Source organism: Furipterus horrens, unplaced genomic scaffold (assembly GCF_987537825.1).
Source record: "Furipterus horrens unplaced genomic scaffold, mFurHor1.1.pri manual_scaffold_8, whole genome shotgun sequence".
Classification (NCBI taxonomy): Eukaryota; Metazoa; Chordata; class Mammalia; order Chiroptera; family Furipteridae; genus Furipterus; species Furipterus horrens.
Window position 1 is genome coordinate 55254570 of NW_028327178.1, and position 16309 is coordinate 55270878.

The following is a 16309-nucleotide window of genomic DNA, read 5'->3' on the forward strand; positions in this document are numbered from 1 at the left end:
TCGCTGGTTCGATCTTCCAGTCAGGGCACATCAGAGAAGGAAAACTGACTCCAAAAAACCTCCGCTGCCTTGCGGCATACCTCTTCAGGGGAAAGGCTAAGGGAGTAAACCCCGACAGACGGAGCCGGAGTCCCTAAGGCGGTTTGACGTTGTAGTCAACACCGGCAACTCCTGCGGCGCACCTGAAGCCAAGCTGTATTGACTCCGTCTTTCCCTTGGATCCTTCAGCTGCGAAGAGAGGGGGGTCTGCTGCATGGGCAACAGCAGACCCTCCATATCACCCTGCCCAGGCTCTGTAGCTTCAGCTTCACTGGAGAGGACACTCCAGCGTCATCGCAAGACGTCGATTCAACACGGGAGGAGACAGATACCGTGTCACTCCCGAGTCGGACTGCACAGCCATTCTCGGCGGTGCAGATAGACTCTTAAGAAGCTACACCATTGTCTCTCGAGATGGACGGCTGCCGACGTTCTCATTTTAGAGCATTATTTTTTTTTTTTCTTATGAGACCCCAAAGAGAATCTTTATAGAAAACTTTTTATGTGAAAGATACTATTTAGCATATCATTTTGGGAGCTTATGGTTCTACTGATGCTTATTCATGCCTCTAGGTTAGAATGTGTTTATATAAAATAAAGGTGAAGAAACCAGCATTATCCAAAAAAGTAGGAATCCTTATCGATTATCTCTGGTGCTCTGCTCTTCCTAACTGGAAATATTCTTTTGTATCTATTCTCATTTTGTCTCAAGATGTTAATATTGGACTATGAGGGTTTCCAAAAGGGCAGTTTGGATCTGATTAGCCCTTGATGGACCCATGAGAGGGAGACATCTCTTTTTTGCGGGGGCCACAAGTGTCCCTTCTGTGTTGTTATTCACTCTTGCCATTAGTGCTACTATTCTGAAGTACCAGGCAAAGGCCCAGAGTGGGCAACTGGCAGACAGTCTAGAGTCTAGCCTGCAGACTTTTCTGAATTAGCCAACATGTTTATAATTCTCTTTAATTCTAATACCTTGAGCAGGAGCATATGCTTTCTAGTTTGTCACTGTCCCACCGTTCCCTCTTGTGTTATTCCTGGCTCTCTTTGCTCACTCACCCCTGGCCTCTGAGGCATTTTGTTTGCAGCCTTGGCTTAGACGTTGATTTGGGTCCTTTCATTTCCCTAAGGTAAAGTGAGGTGCTCATAGGAACTTTGAGGACAGACAGTCCCTGTTTGCCCAGGTTTTGGGGTTTTCTGGGATATGGAACTTTTCCTTTCTAAAACTGGGTCAGTTATGGGCAAATGGATGATTGGGCACCCCAGCAGATATCCTCATGACGACTTTATGGATTGGCTTGTCAGTCTGATTTGTCCAGATGAAATCCCAAGGATATTCATGGACTAGTACCTTGACTCAGTTGTGCCAATCTTTAAAATTAATGTGAATCTTTTAAAAACAAAAAGCTTACACCGTAAAGCCCCTTTAGTGAGTTAGAGCACAGTAGTAACTGATCAATTCAATCACAGTAGGGTATTTATTACCAAAAGTTTGAGAACCATGGACTATGTATTTAATATAGATGCATCAGTTGTGTGATAGAAGCTTTCACATACATTTTAAAAAGGTTATTTCTTTAGTATTTTATTTTTTAACTAAGTTTTATTTATATGCTAGTATTTAATTGGCATTATTATAATTTTATACACCCATTCTTTTTAAGCTGAGGCATTGGATTTGATTGCACAAGATGAAGAAGAATTTAATAAAGAGCACCAGTTCATGCAGGTTTGTATTTTATTGACATTAATCAAAGTTTTGAAATTGTTCTGTATTAATTTAAATGTAGCCAAATTTTTATTATCTAAATTGACATATACTTAGTATGGAATTATTACTTGTTTTTAGATAATTTCTGCTTTTTTTCTTCACACTCTAAGTTATTCATTGAAAAATAATAGTCTTCAAAGATATTTTCATAGTTTTTAACCATGTTTTAAAGTGAGGTAATTTTCTTCATTTTTATTGAAAATATATTTCTTTCTAAAGATTTATATTAATGAAAATCAGTGTTTGCTTAAGCAACATGTTAAAACAATGCATGTTATAACTCAAGTATGAAAAAATGAATTTCTCTTCTTCTGGACTTCATTACCTGTATTAGCTGCTTAAGTTTAAATTTGTCCAAATTTTAAACAAATTTAAGTGTTTAAATTTAGTTAAGTTTTTTTGTTTGTTTGTTTTGAATATGAGAAGAACAGAAAGAAGTCTTGCTGGGGAAATAAAATAAAACAATAACTTTCTTCCTAGGAAGAAAATATAGATGCCCAGAACACTTCAGTTGCACTAGGGGATACATCGTGGTTAACATCCATTAATTACAATTTGTTGAGGAAATCACTTAGCACATCAGATTTGAACAAAGATGATGCCAGTTATTTGCGTCTATCTTTAGGAGAGTTCTTTGCTCAAAGATCTGAAGCTCTTGGTTGCCTTGGTGGTGGTTACAATGTGAAAAGAGTAAGTATGATACATGCTAGAAGTGGTTAAATTGACCAGTCATTATATTTTGAATGTTAATGATGGTATGCCTAGAGCATAGTATCTTTAAAGCAGAGACAGAATAGCGACATGTTAGAAGAGAGGATAAAAGCTTAGATTTAATAGTCAGACTCTGACCCAGTCCTAGCTCTGCTTTTTAACTAGTTCTAAAATGGAATGCTATTTATATTATAGAGTTTTATAAGAATTAAAAATGATGGTACGTGTGAAATATTTAGCGCCAAACCTGATACACAGTAATATTCAATACCTGTTAGTTGCTATCGTTTTGTCATTTGTTGGTGGGAACAATTTAAAGATTGATTTTTTTTTTAACCTGTCGTCCAAAAACATGTTTTGAAATAGGAGTGTTTGGTTTAATAAGATGTAATACATGTAAGAAACTAAAAATGCAAGCAATAGTGACAAGTTCTGTGAAGAATGAGTAAGGATAAGGTACTGATTTAGCTGTGGTGGTCAGGGTGACATCTTAGGAGATGGCATTGAACTGGGACAAAAGTGATGAGAGAGAAGGAAGCAGTGACTTCAAGGGTCTGATGGAAGCTGTTCCCAGTAAACGGCGACCAATATATGAAGGTAGGAGGTAGGAACTGGAGTAGCATATTGAAGGAAGAAAAAGCAGACAAATAGTGCTAATGCGAATTTATAAAACTTATGTTTGAAAGTAAATTGTGAGGTAAGAGAGTAGGAGGAGATAGGATGAATTAAATAGTAAAAGTAGGGAAGGGTCAGATCATGAAGGATCCTTGTAGGATTTGGGCTCATCTCAAATTAACTGGGAAGAAGTTCTTGGAGCAGGGAGTAACCTTGTTGTGGTTCCAGGGCCCATCTCTTGAGTGTAACAAGATGCCACCATACATGTCAGGAGCCTGGGTGGAGAAGGTCAGTGAACCACAGAGGAAGAGTAGAAGCAGCTAGAGGCTTAGTATGTGGGAAGAGATGTGATGAAGTCTGGGTTCTAGGATGATACTAGAGAAACAGAAAAATTCAGGGACTCGAGTTCTTTTAGAGGTACAAAGGACTCATTGATAAATTCCATATAGGAAATTAGGGTTGTCAGACAGAGTGTTTATTAATACTGAATTTCAGTAAGAGTATAATTTGAAACAATAGCTATGGTGTTAGAACTCACGGTTGATTTACAAAACTTAAATTTGAAACTGAACTGTGAGTTCCATCTGTGCAGTGAATTAAAACATGAAAGTACTTTAGAGAGGTGGGGTTTTTTGCCAGGACCAACTGGAATTTTTGACATTATGAGTGAAATTGAAGAGTAACTGAATTTCTTCCTAAATAGGTGAACAAAGCACTGGATCATGGAAAAATGGATCTATCATTTGAAATTTCTATTTTGGTATTAGTTGTTAAATGTTACTTGCATTCATTTTGCTGGATCAAGGGAAGGGATTTCCAAGTGAAGATTAACTGAGTGCATTTAATGAATTCACATTTAAAAAATTATTTAATGTATTTATTTTTAGAGGGGAAGGGAGGGAAAAACATCGATTTGTTGCCTCTCACATGCCCCCTACCGGGGAACTTGGTCCACAACCCAGACGTGTGGAATCAACCCAGTGAGCAACAGCAGTCAGGGCTAATGAATTCACATTTTAGGTCTATCATGTGAAACCTTCAGTAAGAAAAGACAAGTGGGAATTTCCTGCCCTTTAGCAAGCTCCTTGAAAATAATAAATATTTCTGAAACTCATCTAGATTAGTAGGAAGATATCTAATCTGTATACAGATTTTTGTATTTATTGTATAAAATACTCATATACTATAAGTTCCAGGAAGGCAGGAAATTTTATCTTTTCTCATTGATGTTTATTAATAGTGTCAACATGTAATAGATGCTCAATAGTAATTACTGAAGGAACAAAGTGTCATTTCTGCATTGTTTTAATTTAGATTTCTTAGTGAGAGCAAGTTACTTGACAATATTAGTTCTGATGATTAAAGATAGCTAGCAGTAAGGAAATACATAAAAGGTTCTACTGGACTTTTAAAGTTCATCTTTACTAATTTAAGTTTAAAAAGAAAGAAAAATCACTTTGTTGAAGGCATTTAGCTAGGGTACCAATATTAAGATAAAATACTATAGAATTTCTCAAAGCAATTGAAAACTAAGGAAATAATTTGTGTGTTTATTTTGTAGCCATCATTTGGTTATTTTATTAGATCACCAGAGAAGAGAGAACCTGTTGCTTTAATAAGAAAATCAGATTTATCAAGAAGTAATTTGGAAAAAAATATGGCTCATCTTAATCATGATCTATTTTCAGGTAATGGATTAAATGAAGGAATTTTTGTAACCCTTTTTAAAACTCATAAATTAAGTAGTTGTGTGATTATGTTCTTAATGAGTAAAACTGTATTAATATAAATCACTTAGAACTTTTTTAGTATTAGTTACAAATTTGATTCTTATATAACCCCACATTGCCTTTTAAATCTAAATGGAAGCAAGTCATCCAAAATCCACATAAATACTTTTGCAAAAATTAAAATAAATGAAATATAATTTGTTCAAATATGCTAGTTAATTTTGGCCTATTAACTGAGTTAATGAATTATAAATTACAATATTTACTATTTAATTTTTAATTAAAGAGATATTTTGAGATATAGACTATGATAGTCTTAAGTATAATAAATACCTATGGTAAATATTTAAAATCAAACTCTTTTGGTTAACATACAATGAGCAAACAACTACTTTTTGCTAGTATAATGCCTGATACTACATAGCATATAAAATTGTACAAGATATGTTCCAGTCCTTAAAGAGCCTGTATTCTAATAGGGGAGTTGGAATAAAGAGTCTCTACATTTATAATTAGTTGAGTTTCTGCTATTGTAAAGAAGTAATCATTTAATTCAACTTATTGTGTATTTGTGAAATGTTTAGGGCTGAAAAATACTAAATGAGTTTGTCAGTATTTTTAGGGGAAAAATTAAAATCTACAATTTTGTTTAAAGTTTAGACTGTGCAGAATTTAGCAAAATTAACAATGGTTGGTCCTTTGTCTTAGTGACTCTACGTTTATTCAGTTTTTGTGAGTATGACTGATATTGGGGATAAAAAGATTTCTTCCTTAGCAATTATGTCGAGTGATCCTAACCCACAGATTGTTTCTGTGAGATAATGTTTAGATATAAGTTGACTATTGCATATTTCCTACAGGAGATTTAAACGAACAATCCAAGCCACAAATAAATGAACTGTCAGTTACACTTCAGGCTGAAGAACTGGAGAATATTTCACAAGTGGATGAAAATGATGTGACATTGACTGCCAATAAAGGCAAAACAGAGGTATCATAAGGGCAGCTAAAACCCCATCAGTTCTTGTCTAAGATCAATATAAGATCACATGTAAAAAATATATGCAATATAACATCATTGGCTTTTTTAAAATCCAATTTTATGTGTCCTTTAAATTTTTAAAAACATGTTTATTAGCATATAATGAACACATGAAAGAATTTATAAAACAAAATTGCAGTCAGTGAGTTATCACAACTTGTATACTCTGCACATCTGAGGTCGAGAAAGAGCCAACAGTTTGAAAACCATTTTTTGCTAGTTCTGAACACTACTTCCTCCTGTTTGACCTCAGCACTATATTAATTTCACCTGTTTTAGAACTTTGTATACAAGAAATTATGTAGCATGTATTTTTTTTTCACATATATTTGTTAGATGCAGCTGTGTTAGCTTATTTTCACTACTATGTAGTGTTATATTACATGAATATTTTTCAGTTGATATATCCATTCTACTGTTGATGCACATTTGGCACCTGTCTTATGTCTGTCTATATCAATGTGACATTGTTGAATATTGTAGCTTTATAATAAGTCTTGATACTTAATAGACAAAGTCCTCCCTCTTATATTTCTTTAATGATATCTTGGCTATTTATGGCCCTTTGAATTTTTGCATATATTTTAAAATCAAACTGTCACCTTCTACAAACCAACCAACCAGCAACCCTGTTGGGCTTTTAATTGGGATCACATTTAATCTATAGAACAATAAAATCAACATCTTTATAATATTGAATCTTCTGATCCATGAAAATGATACATATCTCCATTTAGGTTTTAAATTCTCTCTGTATTTTATGATCTTCTTGTGTAGAGATATTTATACATCTTTTGTTGGATTTCTTCCTAAGTTGTTGAAACATTGTTTTCATATTATCTTCCTTAACTTCATTTTCCATTTGTGTGGCTAATCAGAAATGCATTTTTTAAATATTCTCACCTTATCAGCAACTGTGCTAAATTTATAATTAACTCTAATAAGTATCTGTAGAATCTTTGGATTTTTGCTATATACAGTTATATTATCTGAGAGTAACAGTTTTATTCCTTTCTAATTCTTATACTTTCATTTCCTTGTCTGGCTTTATTTGACGGCACTTTGAAACAATATTAAATAGAAGTGAATACGTTGGGTTTCCTTGACTTAGTGGGAAAGTTTTTTAGTATTTTATCTTTAAATGTTAAGTACACTGTATTTTTATCCATTAAGGAAATTTCCGTCTCAACATTTGTTTGCTAGTTCTGTTTTTGTTTTTAACTTGTTAGGAGATCGAATCTTGTCAAATGCTTTTTTATGTCTCAGGGAGGCGAAAATGAACTTTTACTTTTGGTAATGTGTGAATTACATAAAATGGGTTTTGAATATTATAACTATCTCGATTGAAGACCAGAAACAGAAGTCTATCGCTCTCAGCACCATGATGATCACGGAAAGTGAAAAGTTTATTTGCAATGTTGAAAGATAAGGGTGGACTCGACTACAATGTTGAATTTACTGCCAGCTCTGGGTGTTTTAATAATTCAAGAAATCTTTTTCGCTACATAATCTGAAAGTGAGTGGTAAATCTGTAAGTTGAGTCTATGAGTGGTAATGAAAAGTCAGTTGAAGAATTTTTGGGAACTTTAGATAAGCAAATTTTGGAGGAAAATTACTTGCCACAGCAAATATTCAGTATGAGTGAAACCTTCCTATTCTAGAAGCACATGCCTGAAAGGACTTTGATCCATGAGGAGACCAAGTCAATGTCAGGTTTCAGGGCTTATAAGGACAGGTTAACAGCCTTGCTTTGGGTCAGTGTTGCTGGCTACACATGGAAACCCTTAAGGATCTGGCATAGGGAGAACCCCAGAGCCTTCAAGTATATCAATAAATACATGTTGCCAGTGTACAATAGGAGCAAGAAGAAATGATGAATAACTGAGTACCTCTTCCGAGATGCCCTCCTAAATTGTGATGCCAGCGAAATGGAGAAGTACTGTTTGGAGAATAACATACCTTTCAAGATTTTGCTTATTGTTGATAGTGCACTCAGAAATCCTTCTTTTATTGGTGTTCTTCATCTCAATATCAGTGTGGTGTTTCTCCAAACACCACCTCTTTGGTCTAACCAATGGATCAAGGAGTTACAGTAGCTTTTAAGGCCTACTACATGAGGAGGACCTATGCTGAGGCTATTGCGGCAACTAAGGAAGACACTGATGCAATTCTGGAAGGATTACAACATCAGGAACCTTGCTTGGGCTTGATGTGATATCACCAAGGAGTGTATGAATGACATTTGAAAGAAGACACTTAAGAAGTTCATTAATGACTTCGAAGGACTTTTCTAAGGATGAGGAGATTGCGAAAATCAACAAGGTGATGGTTGAGAAGGCACACAACTTAAACATGGGTTTGTATGAGGGTGACATTAAGGAGCTCCTCTAGGTGGTTCCTGAGGAATTGACTAGTGAGGATTTTTTGGAACTGAAATAGGAATGTATAGCTGAAGAAGAGGCAAGAGAAAAGGAAACTGAAGGAGAAGAATTAGGACCTCCAAGGAAATTCACAGTGAGGGGTTTAGCAGAAGTTTTTGCAAACTTTAACAAGCTCCTTATAAAGGTTGAAAACATGGATCCCAACGCCAAAAAGTCTTCATTAATAGAGTAGAATATTTATGGTGCATTACTTGCTTAAAAGCAGATCTGTGATGAAAAGAAGAAATAAACCAAGCAAACTGCCATGGGCATATTTCTGAAAAGAGTGACACCTCAAGAGTCTCAGGAAAGGCCTTCAGGAGGTATTCCAGAGGAAGGCATTATTCTCATAATGGCAGTTCCATGCATGTTACCTCCCCTAAAGACTTCCAGTGGGATAAGATATGGAAGTAGAAGACAGTGATATTGATGATCCTGTGTAGGCCTAGGCTAATGTGTGTTTTTCTTAGTTTTTAACAAAAAAGTTTAAAAAGCACAAAAAATTTTTGCATAGCTATATAGTGTGTGTTATAAGCTAAATAGTAGAAAAGAGTCAGTTTAAAAGAATTAAGTTTGTAGAGTAAAAAAGTTACAGCAAGCTAAGGTTAATTTATGATAAAACTATTGCCTCGGTTGGGCATCGTCCCTCAAATTGAAAGGTTGCTGGTTTGATTCCTCGTCAGGGCACATGCCTGGGTTGCAGCTTTTGTCCCCAGGGCACATATGAAAGCCAGCTGATTAATGTTTCTCTCTCTTTTTGACATTCCTCTCCTTTTTTTTTTTTTTCCCTCCTTTTCCCTCTCTAAAATCTAGCATGGAGTACCACTTGGCTATAAAAAAGAAAATTTTGCCCTTTGTATCAGCATTGATAGACTTGGAGAACATTATGCTAAGTGAAATAAGCCAGTTATAGAAAGACTAATACCATATGATTTCACTCAAGTGTGGAATTTAATGAACAAACTGAACTAACATGCAAAATAGAGACAGACTCAGAGAGCAGGGTGGGAAGATATGGTTAAGAGATGGAGGGATCAAGCAAAAAAGAAAAAGCACTCATGGGAAAAATAATTAAAAATTAAAAAAATTATTTTAAAAATACATTTAGTGTAGCAGTAATGTCCTTGGCCTTTACTCAAAGCACCACAGGTATACCATTTTTTATACTTCATATTGTTTTTTTACCTTACCTTTTCTATGTTAGGTATGGTTAGGTACACAAATGTTTACCATTGTTATTACAATTACATACAGTATTAAGTACAGTGGCATGCTGTCAAAATGTTACCCTAGGTAGGCTTTGCCATCTAGATATGGGTAAGTACCTTCTGATGTTCTCAAAATTGCTTAATGATACACATAGAACATAGACCTTTCTAAGCAACATGTATAGGAAAGTTAAGAGAGTAAATACTAAGAGTTCTCATCACAAAGGAGAAAGTTTTGTGTCTTTTCCTTTTATTTTGTCTATATGAAATGATGGATGTTTATCATGGTAAGCATTTCACAATATATGCAAATCAAATTGTGCAGTACATCTTGCACAGTGATATATGTAAATTTTTTCCTAATAGAAATGAAAAAAATTTTAGGTACACAAATTAGAATTGTTCTCTTTTTTGGTGAATTGAGCTTTTTTTATTGTGTATGATGCCCTTCGTCTCTGTGCTTAATGCTTTTAGTTTAGTGTTACGTTAACAGAGTTAAAAGTGGCTCTTTTTAGTTAGTGTTTGCAAGTTATAGCTTTCTATTATATTACTTTAAACCTATCTTTATCTTTATATAAATGTTTCTCTCTTTGAGAACAAAGAGTTGTATTTTATTTTTCAACCAGTCCCATAGTCTTTCTTTTCACTTATTTTAGTGGAATTACCAATATATGGAAGTTTGAATCTGCTCTCTTTATTTACTTCCTCTTTGTTTCATCTAGACTTTGTTTTTTGGAGGGATATTTATATTTTTTTGGATTAAGTGTTTATTATCATTCCAATTTTCTCCCTCTAACTTGGAAACTATGGGTCTGTCCAGAAGGTATCCAGCCATGAAATATGAAAGATAGAGACATTTATTGAAGAAGATACAAGATTCAAGAAACATTGTACATAGGACAATACTGCCTCAGTTCCCTTCAAAGTAGGCACCTTGGGACCTAACATATTTCTCCCAGTTGCCATCAGCAACCCCGTGCTGTATTCCTGAATCTCATCAAAGGTCTGAAATATCTTCCCTTTCAAAGGTGATTCCAGTTTTGGAAAAAGCAAGAAGTCACAGGGCATCAGATCTGGGCTGTAGGGGTGCTGAGTCACTTGGCTGATTTGATGTTTCACCAGAAATACTGCATGATATGTGATGCATGAGTGGTTGCGCTGTTGTGACAAAGCTGCCAATCACCAGTTGCCCATAGCTGTGACCTTCTGAATCATCTGAATAGTTTCTGAGGAGGAATGTTCATGCTTAACACAAAATTTGATGCATATTCGTTGCTCTACTTGCTCAGTCATTTTGAGTGCAACGGCCACACAGTACACATGCTCACTCAACAGAGTCCTCTGCCCCCACTGACTAGTACAGTGAAGTCATCATTGTTCACACATGTGCATTCCAGTCCACTGTCCTTGGCTGCCGGGTTAGATTAAGGTCATGCAAACCTTTCTCATTATATCTACAGTGGCTAGAGTTTTCTGGGCAGTTCTTGTCGGTGTCTTTTCCTGTTTTTTCAGTGATTACCCAAGAAATTACAACTTGTTTTCTTATTAATACTCAATAAAAATTGGGGTGGGGTTTATAATTTTTATCTATCTTGACATTAAAAGGATCAAAAAGCATTTTTACTTTATTCCAGACTTAGAATCTATTGTGTTATATTTTAAATCTTTACTTAAGCCCCAAAATACATTTCGATGATGGTGGTGATTATTATTATTATATACAACCACTATGCATCTCTGACACTATATCTGAGATTTTCTTTTGCTTGAAAAATATCCTTATAATTTCTTTTAGTAAGAGTGCTGATAATTAATTTTTTGTTTTTGTTACTCCAAAAAATATCTTTGTATCACATTTGTTCTTGATATAGATTGTTGTATGTAGACTTTCAGAATAGAAGCAACCTCAAGCAATTTGAATATATTATTTTACATCATTTTATTTTAGAAGTTTGCTGTCAATATTATTGTTAATCTCACTAAAGGTAATATATCTTTGACTGCTTTAAATTTTTGTTTGGTATTTATTTTACTATGATGCGCTTAGGTATGTTTTGTTTTGTCCTGCTTAGGTTCATAGGCCTTCTTAACTTTTGCATTCTTGACTCACAAGGTTTAGAAAATTATCTGCCAACATACTTTTAAATACAACTTTTGTTCCATTTTAAGAGTTCAGTGTTCCTTTTTTTCTGTTACTATCTCTGAAGTTTTGTGCATTTCTCATTAATTTTCTCTTTCATGATTCACCCTGGATATTCAGACTTCTCTTCCAAGTTCAATTTCTTTTTTCAGTTGTCTCCAATACGTTAAGCTCAACCATTGGGTTCTTGTTTGTTTGTTTGTACTTTTTAAGTATATTTTATTGATTATGTTGTTACAGTTGTCCCAATTTCTTATCTTTTTGCTTCCCTCCGCCCAGTACCACTTCCCTCCAGCCATTTCACCCCACCCCATAAGTTCATGTTCATGGAATGTGCATATGTTCTTTAGCTTCACCCTTTCATATATTATTCTTAACTTCCCCCTGTCTATTTTGTATCTACCAGGTATGCTTCTTAATCCCTGCACCATTGCCCCCATGCTCCCCCTTCCCCCTCCCAGCTTGTAACCCTCCAAATGATCCCCATACCTATGATTCTGTTCTTATTCTAGTTGTTTGCTTAGTTTGTTTTTGTTTTTATTTTTAGATTCTGTTGTTGATAGTTCTTGAGTTTATTGTCATTTAATGTTCTTAGTTTTGATCCTCTTTTTCATAAATAAGTCCCTTTAACAGTTCACGTAATAAGGGCTTGGTGATGATGAACTCCTTTAGCTTTACCTTGTGTGGGAAACACATTATCTGTGCTTCCATTCTAAATGATAGCTTTGCTGGATAGAGTTATCTTGGTTGTAGGTCCTTGCTTTTCATCACTTTGAATACTTCTTGCCAGTCCCTTCTTGCCTGCAAAGTTTCTTTTGAGAAATCAGCTGATAGTCTTATAGGAACCCCTTTGCAGATAACTCACCTCGTTTCTCTTGCTGCGTTTAAGATTCTCTATATTGAACTTTTGGCATTTTAATTATGATGTGTCTTCCTGTGGTCCTCTTTGGGTCTAGCTTGTTTGGGACTCTCTGTGTTTCCTGGACTTGTTATGTCTATTTCCTTCACCAAATTTGTGAGGTTTTCCTTCATTATTTTTTCACATAAGTTTTCAATTTCTTGCTTTTCATCTTCTTCTGGCACCCCTATGATTTGGATGTGGACACATTTAAAGTTGTCCCAGAGGTTCCTAAGCCTCTTCTCATTTTTTTTCAATTTTTGTTTCTTAATTCGTTACTGGTTGATTGTTTATTTCTTTCTTATGTTCCAAATCATTGATTTGAACCTTCGTTTCCTTCTTTTCACCATTGGTTTTGTGTGCATTTTCCTTTGTTTCACTTAGCTTAACCTTTATTTCTTTCCTTCTGCATTTCCCATACTCAGGCATTTCTGTCAAGTCTGTGAGCATCTTTTATCACCAGTGTTTTGAACTCTTCATCTGTTAGGTTGGCTATCTACTCGTCGCTTGGTTCTCCCGCTGGAACCTTGATCTGTTCCCTCTTTTGGGCTATACTTCTCTGTCTTCTCAACTTGACAGGCTCATGTGTTTGCCTCTGTGTCTTATGTAGAGCTGTGGCACCTGTTACATTGTAAGGGGTGGAGCCTTAGATTTTCATCAGTACAGGGTGACCCATTTCACCAGGTTGTGGCACTGTATGTGGGAAAGGGCTCTTAGCGGGAAAAATGCCACTTGCGGAGCACTTGCCCCCTTTCTAGGTATTTCTCCCACTTCCTATATGGAACTGGTGCCTCGCTAGCTGTTGCTTTGGCCGTTGTTCCCAGAGTGGGTGGGTCTGCAGACCTTCTAGGACTGTGGGGGGCCCTCTAAACAAATGAGCTCTGCTGAGAGACTGGCAGTTTCTTCCTCTGCCCCAACCCCCACTGGTTTTCAGTCAGAAGCAATGAGGCTTTATTTTCCCTGGTGCTGGAATGGTGAGCTTCGAATTCTGGTCTGGGGCTGGTATCACTCCCCAGATGTCCTTCCTTATTTTAATGTGTTACTGCGTTTTTCACTGCGCCGCAGCTGCTGCCAGCACACCACTTCTCTGCCCCAGTTCTACCCCTCCTACCTGTCTGGATTAGTATTTCTTCTTTATATCTTTGTTTGGTAGACTTTCATGCAGCTCAATTTTCTGCAACTTCTGGTTGTCTCCAGTTTTGAACTAGTTGTATTCCTTCTTAGCTGTTGAGGGAGATGAAGTGTGGCTGCTTACACCTCCATCTTGACCAGAAGTCCATTGGGTTCTTAATTTGTTATTGTATTTTTCAATTACAGAATTTACATTTTCATTTCTTGATAATTTCTAGTTCTCTGCTAGAGTCTCAGTGTTGTCTTTTACTTTCCTTAATTATGTTTTAGATGTTTATGTTTTAGATTTTAGATTTAGATGTGTTTTGTAGTCTGATGAATTATTCTGAGTCTTCCACAGGTTTTTTTTCTTGGGTTTGGACCACGTTATCTTGAAACTTCGTGTGTCATTTATTGATTGAGGGGTGGACTTTTACTGGAATAATTGTTGACAGGATTTATGTTTACTTCTGAAAGGGAGCAAAGAACTCTGACACTCTCAGATCACTTTAATCTAGTTTTGGAGGTTGAGCTGATTTAGAGCTGATCCTCAGTCCTTATCAGGACCAGTCTAATTTTGGTTTTGCTTTCCTCCTAGGGTGTAGCTCTTTGTGGTCTTTTCCTAAAATATAATGTTTACCTGGACCACTGCCTACCATAATTGGCAGATTCTGAACTGAAGTTTTATACCCTTACTCCCGTAAGAACAGCTTTGTTTAGCCTCTTCTTGAAGTTTAATCAGCTACCTCTTTTTGAAGCAGCAGGTCCCCTAGGGAAAAGCATCTCCGTTAATAGACTTACCTTTTTGGGATTCTTCTCTTGAATTTCAGCTTCAGAGTTTTTATTTTTGTTTTAAAGCTCTCCAAAGCCTTTAAAGGAATATCTTTGAATATGGTCTCCAATTCTAATTGCTTTCAGTAAGAGTTGGTTTGCATTACTTAGTCTGCTATTACTGGAGGCAGAAGTCTTAACTTGCATTTTTGAATATTAAATAAGTTTATATCTTTGGTTCCATTTTAATTTTTTAACCATAATTCCTATTTATGTCTGGCCTATAAATCATTCTAACATTTTAATGAAATTATCAAGAACTATTCTTGGCAGTCACAATGGCTTCTCAGTCTTCTTAATATTTTGGTTTTATTTATTTATTTTTTAATTTTATTTTTTAAATGTTTTATTGATTATGCTGTTACAGTTGTCCCAATTTTTTTCCCCTTTGCTCACCTTCACCAAGTAACCCCCTTCCCTCCAGCAATCCCACCCCACTTAATTCAGGTCTGTAGCTTGTGCATGTAAGTTCTTTGGCTTCACCTTTTCCTATATATTCTTAACTTCCCTCTGTCTATTTTGTACCTACCAAGTATGCTTCTTAATCCCTGCACCATTTCTCCCCTTTCTTCCCCTTCCCTCTCCCAGTTGATAACCCTCCTAATGTTCCCCATGCTTATGATTCTGTTCCTATTCTGGTTTTTTGTTTAGTTTGTTTTTGTTTTTATTATTTTTAGATTTAGTTGTTGATAGTTGTGAGTTTGTTGTAATTTTACTGTTCATAGTTTTGATCCTCTTTTTTAAAAAATAAGTCCCTTTAACATTTTATGTAATAAGGGCTTAGTGACAATGAATTCCTTTAGCGTTACCTTGTGTGCGAAGCACTTTAACTGCCCCTCCATTCTAAATGATAGCTTTGCTGGATAGAGTAATCTTGGTTGTAGGTCCTTGCTTTTCATCACTTTGAATACTTCTTGCCAGTCCCTTCTTGCCTGCAAAGTTTCTCTTGAGAAATCAGCTGATAGTCTTATGGGAACCCCTTTGTAGTTAATTTTCTTCTTTTCTCTTGCTGCTTTTAAGATTCTCTCTTTATCCTTAGCCTTTGACATTTTAATTATGATATGTCTTAATGTAGTCTTCCCTGGTCTAGTTTGTTTGGGACTCTGTGCTTCCTGGATCCGTATGTCCATTTCCTTCCCCAAGTTAGGGAAGTTTTCCTTCATTATTTTTTCACATAAGTTTTCAATTTCTTCCTCTTCCTCCTCTCCTTCTGGCACCCCTATGATTTGAATTTTGGCACATTTAAAGCTATCCCAGAGACTTTTAAGCTTCTCCTCATTTTTAAAAATTCTTGTTTCCTCCTTCTGTACTGGTTGACTGTTTATTTGTTCCTTATGTTCCAACTCATTGATCTGAACCCTGGTTTCTTTTACTTCACCTCTAGTTTCATGTCGATTTTTCTTCATTTCACTTAGTATAGCTTACATTTCTTCTCTATCATGATTAATTTTTTCTGTTAAGTCTATGAGCATCTTTGAACTTTGAACTCTGTGTCTGTTAGGTTGGCTTTCTCTTTGTCTGTTAGGTTCACTTTCTCCTCATCACTTAATTCTGTCACTGGAACCTTGATCTGTCCCTGTTTTAGGGCTGTATTTTTCTGATTCCTCAGTTTGACAGTTATTTCTGTGTTTGCTTCTGTGTTGTTAAGTAGAGTTGTCACACCTTTCTTGCTGAATATTTCTTCTTTATTTCTTTGCTGAACTTCCCTGTAGTTTTGATTTTCTGGGTTTTCTTTTTAGTTTGAAGTGGTTGTAAATTCCTTCTTAGTTGTGATGGAGATGCAGCGTTTCTATC

At 35.6% G+C, this 16309-nt stretch overlaps 1 protein-coding gene across 4 annotated transcripts in view; it reads left to right on the forward strand.

Annotated features, from left to right (window-relative positions):
- The window catches only part of CEP192 (centrosomal protein 192), a 155271-nt gene that overhangs the window by 51872 nt on the left and 87090 nt on the right, over positions 1-16309 (forward strand). For all 4 annotated transcript variants that reach the window (XM_090285856.1, XM_090285858.1, XM_090285859.1 and 1 more), the window contains exons 14-17: positions 1704-1768; positions 2291-2500; positions 4698-4824; positions 5727-5857. In XM_090285856.1, the coding sequence (XP_090141982.1) occupies positions 1704-1768; positions 2291-2500; positions 4698-4824; positions 5727-5857 (533 nt within the window). The remainder of the gene's footprint in view (positions 1-1703; positions 1769-2290; positions 2501-4697; positions 4825-5726; positions 5858-16309) is intronic.